The sequence below is a fragment of the Notamacropus eugenii genome, chromosome 3 (genome assembly GCF_028372415.1).
Source record: "Notamacropus eugenii isolate mMacEug1 chromosome 3, mMacEug1.pri_v2, whole genome shotgun sequence".
In the NCBI taxonomy this organism is placed as follows: domain Eukaryota; kingdom Metazoa; phylum Chordata; class Mammalia; order Diprotodontia; family Macropodidae; genus Notamacropus; species Notamacropus eugenii.
Genome location: NC_092874.1, coordinates 203,221,195 through 203,238,130, shown reverse-complemented (window position 1 = coordinate 203,238,130; position 16,936 = coordinate 203,221,195). Strand labels below are relative to the sequence as shown.

At 41.4% G+C, this 16,936-nt stretch overlaps 1 protein-coding gene across 4 annotated transcripts in view; it reads right to left on the bottom strand.

The window, feature by feature from the left end:
- The window catches only part of LOC140533810 (maestro heat-like repeat-containing protein family member 1), a 92,265-nt gene that overhangs the window by 17,457 nt on the left and 57,872 nt on the right, over nucleotides 1-16,936 (bottom strand). For all 4 annotated transcript variants that reach the window (XR_011977065.1, XM_072654042.1, XM_072654041.1 and 1 more), the window contains 13 exons: nucleotides 16,436-16,568; nucleotides 15,135-15,224; nucleotides 13,450-13,554; nucleotides 12,577-12,712; nucleotides 11,989-12,089; nucleotides 10,348-10,497; nucleotides 9,628-9,782; nucleotides 8,536-8,671; nucleotides 7,545-7,735; nucleotides 4,758-4,895; nucleotides 4,372-4,489; nucleotides 3,718-3,858; nucleotides 1,083-1,256 (listed from right to left, as the gene is read on the bottom strand). Coding sequence is in view for 3 of the 4 variants with exons in the window: in XM_072654042.1 (XP_072510143.1) it covers nucleotides 1,083-1,256; nucleotides 3,718-3,858; nucleotides 4,372-4,489; nucleotides 4,758-4,895; nucleotides 7,545-7,735; nucleotides 8,536-8,671; nucleotides 9,628-9,782; nucleotides 10,348-10,497; nucleotides 11,989-12,089; nucleotides 12,577-12,712; nucleotides 13,450-13,554; nucleotides 15,135-15,224; nucleotides 16,436-16,568 (1,768 nt within the window). In the remaining variant the exon portion in view is untranslated. The remainder of the gene's footprint in view (nucleotides 1-1,082; nucleotides 1,257-3,717; nucleotides 3,859-4,371; nucleotides 4,490-4,757; nucleotides 4,896-7,544; nucleotides 7,736-8,535; nucleotides 8,672-9,627; nucleotides 9,783-10,347; nucleotides 10,498-11,988; nucleotides 12,090-12,576; nucleotides 12,713-13,449; nucleotides 13,555-15,134; nucleotides 15,225-16,435; nucleotides 16,569-16,936) is intronic.

Sequence of the window (16,936 nt, the reverse complement as noted above, 5' to 3'; positions counted from 1 at the left end):
TGTGATAGCAAAGAATTAGAAATAAAGTAGATGCCCGTTGGTTGGGGTATAAGTAAAGAAAATGTGGTGTATGCATTTTTAATTAATATTTCTGTGATGTAATAAATGAAAACTGTGATGAATACAGAGAGGAATGGAAAGATCTACACGAACTGATGCACAGTGAAGTAAGCAGAGTCAAGAAAACAATATACACAATTACTACAACAATGAATATGGACAGAATAATCAGACACCCCAAAAAAAATCTAAAGTAAATATTTCCAAATTATAAAGAATAAGCATAGCTCAAAATAACAGTTGTGAGAAGACACTTCAACTCCACTGCTTTGCAGAGGAAGGAGGTTCACCAGTGTTGTATGTTGTACAAATTTTCAGACTTTTTTTTATAAATTATGCTGACTTTTCCCTCTCTTTTTGTCATTTAAAAATGCTATTTGTTACATGAAAGGATTCTGTGGGAGAGGAAAAGACAGAGACACTGAGGGAAACTACAATGATGTTTTAAAAACAAATATAAAAACATTTTTAAAAATAAGAATGTATTATTGGGTATTTTCTCCCAGTGAGTTGAGATTTCATCTCTCTTCTAGTCCCCTAACTCTTGTGTGCTCTGTTGTCCAAACTTATCTGTATGACTTCCCCAATAACTATTATACTGCTTCTTTTGATAAATATTTTTGCTCTTTCTTTGTGATTATCTTATCTGTAATAAGCATATGGTATGAGGAAAAGTTAAAACAGTTGAGATAAAATTACCCTCTAAGTCTAGGATAGAATTGCTTCCCCTGCCCTTAGTGACCAAAGTAGCTTTTAACCTGAACCCCCAATAAGAATCATACCTCTAAACTAGAAACATCTAATATGTGAAAGAGGAATGTAGTTCCAAGCGCTATATTTCTCTTGAAGGTAGGAGATCGAGGGAGCGATTACCCTGCCAAAGTTATCCTCTTAATACCCACAAAGATGGAACTCTAGTCTCCTCTGACTAGGGAGTGGGGCATTCCAGATCCATCTATAATTTCTTGTTATACGTGGTCCACCTTGTCTTTTGTCACACAGTCTACAACTGTTATACATACATCATTGATGAGGGGCCGGAGTTGGTTGGAGATACTGCAAAAGGCCCTCTGGATTACAATTCCTTGTGTATAACAAATGATGTTGCGTAGGCCCTTCACTGCCTGCACTGCCACCAACTCCTCCTCTTTCAGGAAACCCTGAATGACTGGAAGTAGAGATGCAAGTGTCCCTTCCTGAAAGGAAGAGTACAGAGGTTATTAATTTCTAAGAAAATGGACTTCACTAAGAACAGCAGTAGGGACTATAAGGAAGAAGATTCTGAGTGAACCAGTAGAAGCTCAGGAGCAACTAGATGCTGGAGAAATTGATAAGACTACCAGAGTTCAACAGTTTAGCAACTCATTAATATAGCCCGTCCTTAAAATTCTTGGATTTAAATTTCATGATTTCAAGAATTTGCATGATTTTATTAGTGACCTCATTTTTACTTTCCTGTTCCCAACCATTAGCCCTATGTACAGTAGAGAGAAAAAAGGGAGGTGTGATGCATGCAAGTCTGTGGAATGGCTGGTATCTTACCAGGCACTTTACTGGTTGTGTTCACCCTACGATTGTAGAGTAAAGAGCTCCCATGCATTTGTTGTATATTTTCATTATTTGTCTTTGAAGCTCATTTTGTGTTGCAATTATGCCCCCAGAGGACAGTGTGAGTCCTTTGGGCTCTAAGATGTTGTCAAGACCTCGCCAGTCTCAGCATCTTCCAACAGTAACTTCTCCCTTGGTTTTCAGAGGGCAGCCAACGTAGAGAGGTTTATAGAAATATGGTATACAATACGATGCCCTCACATTACCATCTGATATAGTGGAAGGCAAGATTCAGGCTAAAAATGTTTTAATTTTAAGAATTTAGTTTGCTATACAGTGTACAATAGATATGGTACTAGGGACAGCTGGGTGGCATAGTAGAGAAAGCACCAGACCTGGAATCAAGAGGACTTAAGTTGAAATCTGGCCTCAGACACCTACTAGTTGTGGAACCCTGGTGGACAAGTCATTTAACCTTGTTTGCCTCAGTTCCTTTTCTATAGAATGAGCTGGAAAAGGAAATGGAAAACCACTTCAGTATCTGCTAAGAAAACCCAAATGGGGTGAAGAGTCAGATACAATTGAAATGATACAACAATAACAACATTTATAGTACTACAGATACCATGTGTTATGAAAAGTTGTGTGGTGTTCATCCTTGATTTTTGAAGAGGATCATGACATCAGAGAAATGATGACAAGACTTGCACTTGACTTTTTTTGAGTGAGGAAAGACTGTGCAAGGTCACCAGCCTCTCACTTCTCCCTCTGAGACATCTGGATTCAGTAACCAGATATTCATCAGGATCACTGGAGATGGCTCAGGATGCACTGGGATATCTTGGCTTTTTAGGCTAAGGTCTTTTCAGGTACTCACTTAAAGTGAGGTAATGCCCATTCAGTGAATAGGCCTCTTTGAAAGGGAGTTAGGGGGATGGCCCCTTTAATAGAAAAGAAAAAAAAGTAAATTTTGTCTGAAATGTAGTGGGTTTTTTTTATTAAGATGTTAGCACAAAATGTCACAGAATTCTAGAGAATTACTAGCAGGAAAAACCATTTTACATGTTAGCACTTTTATTTTGTATGTTAAATTTTATGGGTTATTTCATGGTTACTGTGTTAGGAAAAGTTCATATTATCAGAATGTTTCATTATAATTTATATTATTTATATAAATATACAATATGTTAACAATTATATGAATATATTCTGTATAATATATTAGTTTATATTGTATATGACACATATATAATGTTTTATTATTAAGAGTTGTTTGCAGAAAAATGTATTTTCAGCAATCTGTAACAAAAGATTACAGTTTTTATTGGTTGTGGGGACCAAATCTCCTCTTTCCCATAGGTTCAATGTTATCAACATTTGCATTCTTTACTTTTGTGCCATTTTCTAGGAACTTTTCCCATGCAAAAGTTGACAACTGAATGTATAACATGAAAAATGGAAGATCTAGTATAATGAACCTGGGAATTCAGAGCCTGAAAGGTTGAGAGTCATGGAAAGAGAGAAATGGGCCTTTTAAGGACTAGGAATTAATTTATAGTCATAAAATCATATCTGGTTAGGCCTGGAAGGGATCTTAGAGTTTCTAAACTCCTATTCCCTTATTTTATGGATGATGAAAACTGAGATGATTCTAAGATCATAAAAAATAACCTTAGAGTTCATCTAGTCTTATTCTGTCATTTAGAGATGAAGAAATGACTTACCAAGGTCATTTGGGTAGTGTCAGAGACAGGATTTGGACCCAAGTCTCCTGACTCCAAATCTAATATCTTTTCTACAATGTTTTGCTGCTACAATTCATACAACTAGTTAATGGAAAAACTGGAGTCAGAACTCAGGCCTGTTAATTGCCTTTTCCACTAGATTCCAGGTTCTGGAGATTGACTTACTCTTTATCTAGTGGTCAAGTAGCAGAGTTTTCCAAACCCTAATCCAGACATTGGCAATCATACCCACATATGTCTCTGACTCTTCCCAGTTGTAGTTCTGTTCCCATTTCATACCTAGAAGCTTCTACAGCTGAGAAGTCTCCTTGAACTTGGATCACCTGTGCTCTTACTCTCACCCCATCCCATCCTCTCTTCTCACCTGCCCCGGGTGCAGTGCCAGGTTACTTATTCCCCGGAGTCCAATTTCTTTCATGATGAGGTTGGGTTCATGGATCCACTTAATTAGATGACTCAGAAAGTTTTCCCCCAAAGTCTGGGCCACTGATCGGTGCCAGAGGAGCTGTGAAAGAAAAACAGATGGGGATGGGAGCGGGAGGGAGACGATAATAATAATAAAGCACAATCATGTCTCTGGCTCAGTATTCAGATTGGGGTTGTATGTTCCTTTACCCTGCCTCTTCAAGCCATACTCCTGAAGTTCAGGAGAAGGGGATCCCCGTATAGATATCCTAATTCTCTTTTTCCCCTCCCTCCCCTGGCAACCAAGAAACAGGAAATCTAGATCGACTAGGGCCCAGGACTAAGGATCTGTGCAGAGAAATGGGAAAAGGGCACAAGAAATAAATGGACAAGGAGCACCTTGGGAGAATGGAAGCAAGGTGCTTAGATGAGACATATGGGGTCCCAGCTTGGGAACAGGCCAGGGAACAAGGTATGGGTAGAACCTGTGTATGTATCGGAACACAGTGGTCATGAAGATCTGCCCAGATTCTAGGAACCAAAGTTTCCCCCACAAAAGACCAGTGTCCCTCCCGTCTCTCCCCTACCCCAGCCCAGCCTCGGTGCCTTTTACCTGAACAAACAAAGCCCTGGCCATGACTTTCTGCCTCTCATCCACACTGTACAGGAGTGGCTTGACTTCCCTCATGACTCGATGCAGAATATTGGAGTCACAGTTCCTCACTAAGCCACTGGGATGGGACACAGGAGTCCAAGGGTTGCTGGGGGTGGGGAGGGAAGGGAGGCAGGGCATCCTGGAAAGTGACTGGGAAATAGAACAAGGACTGGGAGATGGGAGGGGTGGTGAATTGAGGGATCAGGACCCTGGGAATCCGGGGAAAGGAGAATCAAGAATGGCTGGGGTGAATATCAGACTGTCTACTATCTGAATAGCAGAGAAGAACAAGGGGGTGGGAGTTAGCCAGGATGGTGTTAAAGGTACTGAGGACCAATTTTCACCTTGTTAATTCAATGACTCCCATGTAGTAATACTTGGGGCTGGATAGCAGATCCCAGCCACGGTATTGGTCAGCATAGGACACAACCCCATAATACTCAGCAGCTATCAGCATGGTCTTGACAGCCTCCAGTGCACAACTGTAAGCCCACGATGGATCAGTGGGAAATAAAGGAAGAAGAGATGTGAAGTGACTCTCTACACCCATCCTATTGTGTAATGCCCATCCTGGACACCTCAAGAGACAACTTCAGAATCTCCGGGTGTATGTTGGGAACTCCTTCCTTCCCTCTGCTCCACATCAGCCCCCATTCTCTCCTTGGCTGTAGTCATCCATGGAAGAAGAGCCCCCTTCTTGTTGAGGCTATCCTCTCTGTTTGTGACTTGGATGCCACCTTTTCATTCTATCTCTCTTATTCAATCTCCCTTTATACACCTGTATTGTCTGTTTTGTGGCTATGAATAACAATAAAAAGAATATATTTACTCCTTCATAATTAAAAATGGCATTCTTCCTCTGGGAATGTAAATAAATAACTATTGCTTGCTAGAATATATATATGTGTGTGTGCGTGTGTGTGTGTGTGATATATATATATATATATATATGCCTTCACACATTTGTATATAGCTTTGTTAACAATGAGGTCTTTTTTCTATGTTAGTTGTAAAATTGAATTTTTATTATCCCTAATACCTATAGAATCTGAATTGGCATTCATATGTAGGATCTCAAAGGAAAAGCTCATTTGGGAAAACAATGGGAGACCATCATGCCTCTAATAATGGCTAGAATAGATCTCTGGGAATATTCTGGTCTATACTGATTGGTTATTATCCTGTTTATGCAGTTTTGATTAATATGAATAATAGCTAGTATTTATATAGCACTTACTCTGTAGGCACTATCCTATGAACTTTACAAATATCTCATTTTATCCTCACAACCACCTTGGGCAGTAAGCACTGGTATTATCCCCATTTTACATTTGAGGAAATTGAGGCAGAGGTTAAGTGACTTACCCAAAGTCACACAGCTAGTGTCTGAGGTTGGATTTGAACTCATCTTCCTGAGTTTCTGCTTCTTCTTTTGTTTTCATCCCTAAAAACCTCAGAAAGCTCTTCTAATCTCCCTACCTATAACTTCAAGATAGTTGCCCCGTTGGGCCCAAATGATCTTACAGTGCCTGAGATCATAAAGATAGGAACAAGGATTAGACTTATGATTTCATTGGTTTAGGGAGCTTCTAGTGAAGTACCTCCTCTGCCAGTGTAGACTGGCCCTTTCTCTACAACTTCTCATCATAGAAAATTGACTGGCATAGAGAGAGGTTAAGTAACTTGCCCAGGGTCAATACAGCCAGCATTTGTCGGTTAGAATTGAACCCAGATCTTCTGAGTTCTGAGACTAGCTCTCTATCCAATACGCATTCCCCTTGATTGCACAACTTCTACCCTTCATGCCCCTCAACCAGTTACAACGCTCAAAGGTCTCAAAGCATAGATCTGTAAACAGAGCCAACAGATTTCACCTTGTTCCCTCATCAAAAATTACCCTGGAATGCCTCCCAAAACAAGGGAGCATGTTATCGATAGGACTTTTTCTATACAAAATGGGAAAGCTGAGAAGCTGTTTTAGTAGCTGCTACATCATCCCTGAGGGCAGACTTGGTGAACCATAACTCCCTTCCATCTGTAGTTCTCCTCTACTTTAAAGGTCATTTAATCTAACTGCCTCATTTCACAGAGGAGGAAACGGAGCCATAGAGAGCTAAAAAACTCTCCCAAGAGGCCATACAGATCTCTAAGGGTCCTTCTGACCTCTCCCTAGCCTCTACTTCTAGCCAAGTTCTTTGTAGCTCTGTGCTGAGATACCATTCACTCAATATTTGAACCACAGATTATTCTGCCTCTAGAGGACCATGAATGGATATCAGCTAGTTCAATCCCCTTGTTTTACAGATGAGAATACTGAGTCCCAGAGAGGTTATAACTTGTCCAGGACTAACAGCAGAGCTTTGGAAAGGAACTAGTGCCAACTCTAAATCTTGGAGGGGAAAGGATCATTAAGAAAAGTATATCAACCATCAATATGATCATTATAATCTAAGTGTGTCAGAGTTTGTATGTGGTGGTTGGGAAAGCGAACACATGGCAGATGATGAAAATGAATTTGTGAATCTGTGGCAGGATGCACGAGAGTTCTTATGACCACATGTGAGTATGAAGAGCTGTCAGATGTAGTCATGTAGATGGTCTTGGCATGAGACTGTGGAAAAAGGAGACGTGATTCATCATGAGAATCTGAAAATGTCTTTGTAGTGGAGTATGTGAAAGAAGGGAAAGGGAATAAGTGTTTATTAAACTGCTGCTTGGTTCCAGACTCTATGCTAAGAGCTTTACAAATATTATCTCATTTGCTTCTCACAACAACCCTGGGGAGTAGGTGCTATTATTATCCCTATTTCATAATTGAGAAAACTCAGACAGAGGTTAAGTGATCTCTGACAGTATTACATAACTAGTCAGTCTTGAGGCTGCACTTGAATTCAGGTCTTCTTGATTTTAGCACTCTATCTACCACACTACCTGGCTGCCTCAAAAGCTGACATGAGTGTGTTCAAATGACTGAATACCTCTGTTGTAAAGAGTATGTCTACAGACCCCACTGTCTTATTTCCCTCTCAGACTGTGATCCCATTGAGAAGTCCCTCTGGACTTCTTCCTCTGGATTCCAAGTAACTAACATTATTATACTTTCTCCTCCCTTACTCCAGAAGCAGGCCTACCTGACAGGGTCAAAGACTTTGCTCTTGCCTTCGATGCCCTCCTTACGATATACCACCATGTTCTGAGGGACATTTTGCTCAATTACCCAATATACATGATTTAGGATAGCCAGCAGCAGTCGGGGGTAGAGCTCCAGCACAGCCAACTTGCACATTGTCCCTGACAGCATCTCACATAGGGCACAGGCCACCTAGGGTGAGAAAATCATAGTTGGGATGGATGGGGTTGGGTAGAAGGGAGGCTCGGGGATGGGAGAGAGAGAGTTAGCCAAGCTTGTTTTCTTCCATTTGTAAACAGATTCCCATTTTTTCCCTCTATTTCACCCATCCGCAAAGTATAGCCCTCATCCTAACTCAGCTTAGGGATGAAGAACCAGAATGAATGACCCACCACCTATTTCCTGGAAAGGAAAAGAGAATGAAACATACTCATCCTGCTTTGTTTTCTACCACCTGGCCTAAAATGTGATTTGCCCAAAGGGGATGGGTGAATGATTTTTAGCAGGGCTTGCTTAGCACCATTTCCTAGCCACCATCATCTGTCTCCTTCTGTCTCCCAAACCCTGGTTATACCTTAGTTAGTCTGGGGGTCAGGAAATCTAGATATTAGTAACCTGCTCTGCCACTAACTTGCTTTGTGAGTTTGCACCCATTACCTGTCTTCTCTGGGCCTCAGCGTACCCACTTACATTGTTCTCATAATGGGAATGATTATACCTTATGGGAACATTTTGAGGAGACAATGAGGATACATGTGATAAAAGCACTGGAAGGAGATCATGTTTATAAAATGATTATCATCTCTTCAGGTTTTAGTTAATAAGATTCTATGACTCATTATCACTTTTTCTGGATTTTCCCTCTTTTCTGACTGCTGGTTGCTATCCCTACTTCTGCTTCCTTCTCCTGGCACACATAAATCAGCTTCCCAGAACAATGATCTCCCACCTTCAAATATACTCATGTCTCAGCCTTCATCCCTTCAACTAACCGCTACAGGACGGAAGGACATTTCCTTGTAACTCTGCTTAGGGTGTCTCTCTTCCAAGATAGATATGAGAAACTGCAGGACGTTGATTGTGGTCTTCCTCCGGGTGCCAAACACTTGCCATAGTTCCATGTTGATTCTGCAGGATCCAGTGATGCATAAATTATGTAACATGGTGGCTATGCTCTTTGATTTGGTCCCAGCCCCATGAGGAGGAACCATGATGAGAGTGGGAAGCAGAAAAGGGGCCGTAATTTTTAGAGAAAATGGTTAGGGGACTAGAGAAGAAAGGGAGAGAACAATGGAATTTTGTGGTCTGGAATGACAGACTTTGAATTAGTGTCAGACAAAGTCAATCAAAAGAATAGATTTAATCTTCATCTGGGGTAGTGTAACTGACTTTATTGGTTAATGTTAGTTAGGTACAAAGGTTTGGTTATGTGCTATTAGCCTGCCCTTCACTCTGAAACTGTTTTCTGGCCAGCACCATGCCCTCCCTACATATAGTATAAAAATCATGTAGTATAGTGTAGTCAAAAGTTTACTAAGCCTGGGATCAAGAAACCTAGGTTTACATCCTACCTCTGATATTCCCTGTGTGATCATGGTAAATCATTTAACCTCAGATACCCCATCTACAAAAAGAGGATAACACTAGCACTATCTATCTCAAAAGAAATCAATTGCTAAACTTTAAAATACAACATAAATGCAAATTCTTGTTGTTATTATTTTAAAAGAAAGGGACAGGAGGTACAAAGATAGATCAAGAGTCTGGGGGAATAAGAGGTTAGGGGGTATCGGCTTGCTGTGGGAAAAGAGGAACTGCTTTTGGGTAAAGCGTAACCGGGGAAAAAGTAGAATGAAAAGCTCCTTCCACGCAAGGATTATTGGCTTTTGTCTTCACCTAGCACAGTGCCTCATGTAAAACATAAAAGTGATTAGTGTTCATTGAATTGATGTGTATATTGGACTTTGGACAAGTCATTTAAACCCTCTAAGCCTTAGTCTTAAAATGAGGGGGTTAGATTACATCACCTCCAAGGTCCTATGGTATCTATTATAGTTAGGGTGAGGGTGTTGAGGAATATTTACCCTTCCCAAGGAAGTGGCCGCTTCAGCAGCAGGGTCATTACACTATGGGTGTTGTTGCCTACTAAGGCACACATGGCCTGCAGTGTTTCCTTCCTTGTGGCTGGTTCCAGTTGGGACTTGAGTCTATCATAGATGCCATCAACAATTTGATCAATCTGGAAAGTGAAAAAGGGAGGCAGGAAAACCTAATTAGCCCCTCCCTCCCAATCTAGAACCTCTCTTCCATCCTTCCCTTCCCCATTTCAATCTAGGTACCTTGAGGGATTCTCCCAGAGTGATTTTAAGCTCCCAGGACCACCCACCCTGGAACTCAAGTATCCCATAGTTATCAAGTGACCCCTTAACTCTCGAGGATCCAATCTGAGATCCGGAGCCTAAAATAACCCCATGCTCTTCCAGCTTCTCAGAGTAAGCTATTGTGAACTAGTAAGGTAGATGCCAAGCATTCCAGTAATTGTCCCAACGTAACTTCTGCTCTTTTTGACTAAACAATTAGCATATGGACGCCACTTTAGAGTCATAGAATACTAGAGCAGGATGAGATCTTAGAAGTTCATACCAATTCCTTCATATGAGAAATGAGTAAACAAGCCCAGAGAGAAAGGACTTTGGGAGGGGTTTGGGATGAAGGGGAAACAGGGAAGAAATTAAGTACCTAGTCAAGTCCTGCAGTGAATAGTTGGTGACTCAAATTCAACAACTACAAGCTCTCAACACTACCTTTAACACATCTTTCCCTCTCTCCTCCATGATAGAGCTCATGAGCTGCCCTGAAGCCAGAGAGATCTTGGCCCGGCTGTCAATTAAGCCCTCCATGGCAGTTAACACCAGATTGGTGAGCTGCTTTGGGGTGAAGTATTCTGCAAAAGCCTGTAATAGAGGGGAAAAGGCCAGAAGTGCTCAGCTGATCCAAGGAGAATTGTCTTGTGTCCATTATCTTGGTGGAGTGGGGGAGTGAAGATTGGGGAAGGGGCTCCCATTAGGACTCTATAGGTCTCAGATTTGTCCATGTAAACTTTCTGTAGATAGGTCTACTCCCAAAACAGAGCTGTCCACCCCCAACTCAGGATGGAATCCTGCCAGAAGGGAACAAAGGCTTTGGAAAGAGACAAAAGAAGTTGCAGGAAACAGCAGCTAGGTATTGGGGGCTGAGGAGAAAGTTAAATGAGACAGAGTTGATGAAAGCAAACTGAGAGATCATTTCTTAATTTTGTTCTTATTCTTATTCTTAAATATTTTTTGTTGATAACGGTCACCAGGTTTAAATTAAAATAAAAATCACAGGGCAGGATGAGAGGAGGGTGTTGTAGGACAAGGAGAAAGAAAAAAGAACCTAGATTTGTGATCACAAGACCTGTATGACTTTGGACAGGTCTCTACCAATCTGGGCATCAATTTCCTCAGCTGTAAAATGGGTAGATTAGGAATAGATGATATCTAAAGAGGTCCCCTCAAACTCTAAAATCTATGAGGCTGAGAATAGAGGTCTAGGAAAGCTAAGGTGTAGCTAAGAACCATGGTAATGTTGTCAGGTGACAAGTTCCATAAAGGAAGGGAAGGAGCTTATACAGTTGCCTGGGTGGAACCAGCATTATCCATTATCAAGCACTTAATAAAGATATCTGAAGAGTGAGGAGGAGGAGGAGAAGGAAATGGAAAGTTATAAAATGGAACTAGAGGGGCAACATGGTAGAGTGGATATGGGGCTGGTCTTAGAACCAGAAACACCTGTCTCTATCACTAGCTACATGACCATAGGCAAGTCATCAATATCTTAGTGCCTGAGATAATTCTCTTTGCATATAAATTATAGAGGATTTTCCAAGATATATTGATAGAGGAAGGTCCCATATCATGAACTCCCCATATCTAAATCACAAGTTGAATCTAAAAAAATTCAATTGAATTAAAGTTGAGTGAGGAGGCACTGGAGAGACTCCTTTGTTTATGACCTCAATCATTTGGTTACAGCATCCCTAAAGGTTAGAACTAGATTTGGAAGCCTGGTATTCATTGGAGCATCATTGGATTGAGAGCCACAAGGGATATTAGAAATTATGTAACCCCCTCATTTTCAAAATAAGAAAAGAGGTTCAGAAAAATGAAGCAACGTGCCCAGGACCCTACCTCAGGTCCAGTGGTCCAGCTGTTTCAATGCCCTGTTTCCCTGTTTCACGCTCACAAATGGAGAGCCAGAGGTCCTAAAACAGGGCAAGCCCATTCAGGGGAGTCTACAGGATTATATGAGATTAGGGATACAGTTTGGTCCTTGCATTATGTTTTAAGTTTCTTCCCACCTCCCCTTTCAAGGGCAGTCTGCGTTGGGGAAGGGGGAGGGATTACCTGGCCCTGCTGGCTTACCTTGGCAATCTCAGCAGTGTCATTATGGAATACACAGGCACTGTAGACACCTTCTTTCTTGGGAAGTTCTTCCCATATCCCTTTCTTTTCCTGATCCAACTCTAGAACACAGATTCCACCTTCCCATTCCTCCAACTCCTAGAGGACCCTTTCCTTCCCACCAAATACTATAGGAGTTTTCCAGATATATCCCATCCCCAACCCCCTAAATATACTAGCTCTACTGAGCTATCCTAGACAAATAAGACTGGGACCATAGGGGCAGAGATTTAAATAAGTAGAAATGGGGGTTGAGATCATAAGCACTCCCAGGGGAGGCACCAGAGTTAGGTATCTTGAGGGCAGATTTTAGGGGTATAAAATGATAGGGCTAGATAATAAAGAGTATGGCTAAGGAATGGATAAGGCAAGGCCTTAGGCCAATCATTTCCATAGAAGGAATCTGATGTCTAAAAAGATGGCTGCAGGAACTGGAATATGCCTAGATCCTACTTGGGAAGGAACTCTGACTCTTGAGTGAGGAATAGGAATAGTTGAGCTTGAGGGAAGGAAATGGAAAAAAAGGACCGAACATTTGGCTTTCCATACTCTTCTTGAACAGCATGATGCAGTAGAGACTGTAAACAGCCTGTGAGGCCAGGAAGCTGATGTTGTCCACATGGTCCTGGCAAAGTATGGCCAAAAACTTCACCAGTTGCCCCAGCCGAGGGAACTCAATGTCAGTCTCAGGAGAGAAAGGGAAGAGGAGGGCAAAGGTTACACTGGCTCTTCCCTCATACCATGTTACCTGTAGGTGAATGTGAGGGAAACTAGGGAAGCTCAAGGGTATGGGTCACCCTGGAGAAAGTAAGAGTGAGGAGAGCAATTATGATTGGTGAAGTTATTGGAAGCAGAAATAGACTGGTAGGACAAAGGGAGAAAACTGACCAGCTTGGGCACGTGGATGGAAAAGTGCTGGATAAGAACAAAGGTTCTTTATTCTGGGCAGAGGACATAACAGGGAGGCTGAGGAGAAAACAAAGGGCAGAAGAACCAGGGACAGGAGGAAAAAGGGGCAGATAAAACCAAGGCCTAAGTGGAAAAGACTTTAGAGGAGCATCTTAATGGAAGGGGAAAGTGTTTTGGTTTTAGAAGTCAGGAGCTTAAGTTAGGATATCAGTTCTGACTTTTATATGTATGGCCTTGGGAAAAAATCACTTATTACTTCTCTGTACTTCATTTTCTTCATCCTTAAATGGGATAGTAATATCTGTACTCCCTTCTTTACAAAGTTGTGGTAGGGTAAGTATTTTACAAACCTTAAAACCTTATAGAAATATTCTTATTGTGTGTTTGCTGTGACTCAGCTGGGTAAGTATGTGTCTGGAGAAAGAGATAAATTGGATCCCTTGAATCTTGGTTGTGTCTTGGAGGCTCCTGGCCTGCCTGCCCTGGACTGTCTCTCAGAATGTCCATACTCACATAAAAATTGTGCTTCTTGGCAGTGAAACTGAGGATTCGAACACCACACCACAAGGCTCGTTCCCTCTCGTGGTCCTTCTGGGAATTAAGCCAGGTGTCCAGAAACTGATGAGAAAAAGGAGAAGGGGAAGGAAAACCTCACTCAGCTATATCACCAGGGAGGAGAAAGGATACCTCAGCCCCCACTTTGGCCTTTGAAAAATGGAAGGACATCATCCTATGGTATAGAATTGACTTTACAAAAAGACAGGTAATATAAACTTGAAGGGTCTTACTGAGCACAAAAGTTTCTAAAATTCCACAGTAAGAGATTCAAGTATCCCTAGGAGAGGTAATACAACCTTGAGTGGGTAACTCTTCCTGGCTCAGTGGGCAATGTTCTCTGACAAAGTTGTGATCTATCTCCCCACTCTCTCTCCCAGCTGTCATTCCCGTTTGCCCCCATTACACTTGTCAGGCACATAAATGAATTGATCATACCCATTCTTGAGAACAGTTTAATATGGTGACAAGAGGAAGGGAGAAATAGAAAGAAGTAAAGACAAAGAGAAATAGACAGAGAGAGAAGAGAGGACAAAGGAGGAAAGTGGCATTGAAAATATTGGTGAGAGAACACAAAAGATGAAAAGCAAACTTGACCAAGTTTCAGAACTGTACACAGTCAGTCCTGTGTAGGAGCCACCATGTCCCTCTATCCCATCATGCCTCCTAGTGAGAATTCCCTTCTTTCAAAACACAGTGAAGAAAAGAAATTTGGGAATGGAGATGGAGGTTGCAGGACTGGAGGAAGGAATGGAAAAGGGTTTTGGAGAAGGAGCCATTTTTTCTTTGGAAACCAGTATCCTGAAAGACTTAGTCTCATGCTACCATGTAGTCTAGGCTAGAGCTGGAAGGGACTTCAGAGATTGTTCAGTTTAACCCCCTTATTTTACAGACGAGGAAACAGGTTCATGGAGGTGAGAGGTTTTCCCAAGGTCACAAAGGTTGTTAATTACAGAAGTAGGGTTTGAACGCATGTCTTCTCATTTTAAATGCCATTCTTTAGGGTCTATATATCCCCACTCTTCCGCCTCACTGTACTCTCTTAGTAGAATCTCTGGTCCTGCCCCCTACTTCTGGTTCCTATTAATTCAACAAATATTTATTAAACACATACTAAGTATAAGATACTGTGCTAGGATACAAAGATTAAAAAAAATACAGTCCCTGCCCAGTTTTCCATCTAATAGAGCTGTATATAGCATGCACACAAATGGCATGCAGGGTAGAATGGGATGAAGGCAAAGGAAGGACAGAAGAAAAAAAGCCTTAAAGAAATCTGAAGGAGAGATTTTTCTTCAGCCAGAAATGGTTTCATAAAAGGGGTGGCACTTGTCCAGGAGACCAGGAGAGGAGGATTTCAGAAGGCAGAAGGAGAGAAAACATCCAGAAATGAGAAACAGATTATATTGATGCCCAGAAGTAGGACAGGGCAGGGAAAAATCAGGACATAGCTAGTAGCCTATTTTGCTTGGAACATAAAGTGTATGAAGAGAAATAGAATGAAATGAAACTAGATATGGATACATAAATAAATGATAGATGAGAAGCAGTTTGTGGAGGACCATAAGCCTGGGTGAGTTCATATAGGCAATGGGGAGTCACTAAAAGATTCAGCAGGAAACTACCAGGGTTTTTTCACTGACCTCTAAGTAGTTCTGGACCCAGGTTGGCATTTCCGTGACCAACCCCTCCAGCATCTTCCGTAGAGCCTGCAGTGTGTCCCTGAATAGATTCTAGATATGAAGAGAGGAAGAAGGTTTTTCAGGAAGGAGTCAGTTGCTCCCCTCCCTCCAAATCACTGGAAATCCTTTGAGAAATCCCACCTAACTAGGTCTATACCTATAGTTTTTATCCTCCTCACTTTGGTGCTCAGTGTACATTCTATGGGCAACTAGGTGTTGCAGTGGATTAGAGTGCAGCCCTGGAGTCAGGAAGACCTGAGTTAAAATCTGACCTCAGACATTTATTAGCTGTGTGACCCTGGACAAGTCACTTAACCCTATTTGACTAAGTTTCCTCATCTATAAAATGAGTTGGAGAAGGAAATGGAAAACCACTCTAGTATCTTTGCCAAGAAAACCCCAAATGGAGTCATAAAGAGTTGGATATGACTAATAAACACAACAACCATGGTACACTCCATGAATGTCCTCTTTCTTGAGAAGGTAGGGCAGTATAGTTGATAGCTTTGTGTCAGGAAGACTTGAGTTCAAATCCTTCCTCTAATATATACTATCTGTGTAGTCCTGGACAAGTAACTTAATCAATGTATGACCTTGGGCAAGTCACTTGACTTCTGTTTGCTTCAGTTTCTTAATCTGTAAAATGAGGTTAATAATAGTACCTACCTCCTAGGGTTATTGTGGGGATCAAATGATATAATATTTTTAAAGTTCTTTACAAGTCTTAAAAGTGCTATTTACATGTGTGTTCAGTCATTTTCAGTCATGTACAACTTTGTGTGGATTCGGTCATGTCCAATTCTTTGTGACCGCAAAAGTGTCTGAAGCTAGATTTGAACTCACAAAGATCAGTCTTCCTGATTCCAAGCCTGGCATTCTATCCACTGTGTCATCTAGCTGCCTCTATATAAATGTGAGTCATTTTCACTAATGGTTACCATTTACTACTACTATCAACAACAATAATGATAAAGGTACAGTCTTGGGCCCTTTATTCTATCTGAAGGTCTTGTTTCAGGGTTTAAAATTGGCAGAAAATTTATACTCTTTTAATTCATAATTTTCTTTCAAATCTGTCCAACTATTGTCTAACTTGAGATTCTAAGCCTGAAGAAGGCACACCCATACCTGTTTGTCCCCCCTTATCATATCAAGGGTGACACTGACAGGAGCCTCCAAACATTATTATTTTCTTATGATAGCTACAGTGGATAAAATATAAACGCCCTCACAACAAAGCTATACAAGTTATAGTCCATTACCGCGATAGCCTGGGACTCCTTGGGAGTCATATCTGTCTGCATGACCTCTAAGGGAGGCAGGCTGATAATGTTTTGAAAGCAAGCTCTGAGCAGTTCCTTCCTCTCTTCTGGTTGCAAAGCAGGTTTCAGGTTCCTAAAGGGGGGAAGAGAGAGAGAAAGAGAGAGATAAGATACATGAACAGAGAGAGGGATTGGGGACAAGGGTGTAGGCAATGAATGAATCAAGGTTTTTACAAAAAGGATGAGATGAGGAAAGGAGAGGAGAGGTGGAGAAGAGAAAGAGGAGGACAGCCAAGGGAAGGGAAGGGAAGGGAAAGGAAGGAAAGGGAAGGGGAACGTGGTAATTAAGAGAAGGGAAGTCAAAAGAAGAGATGGGCAAAGGGAGAGATTAGGAACAGATAAGAGGAAAAATATTACAAAATAGGGGTCCCTAACCAACGGTGAGAAGATATTTTTTCTATTTCCATGAGATTACTGCTGGGGGAGGAACAAAGGCATATC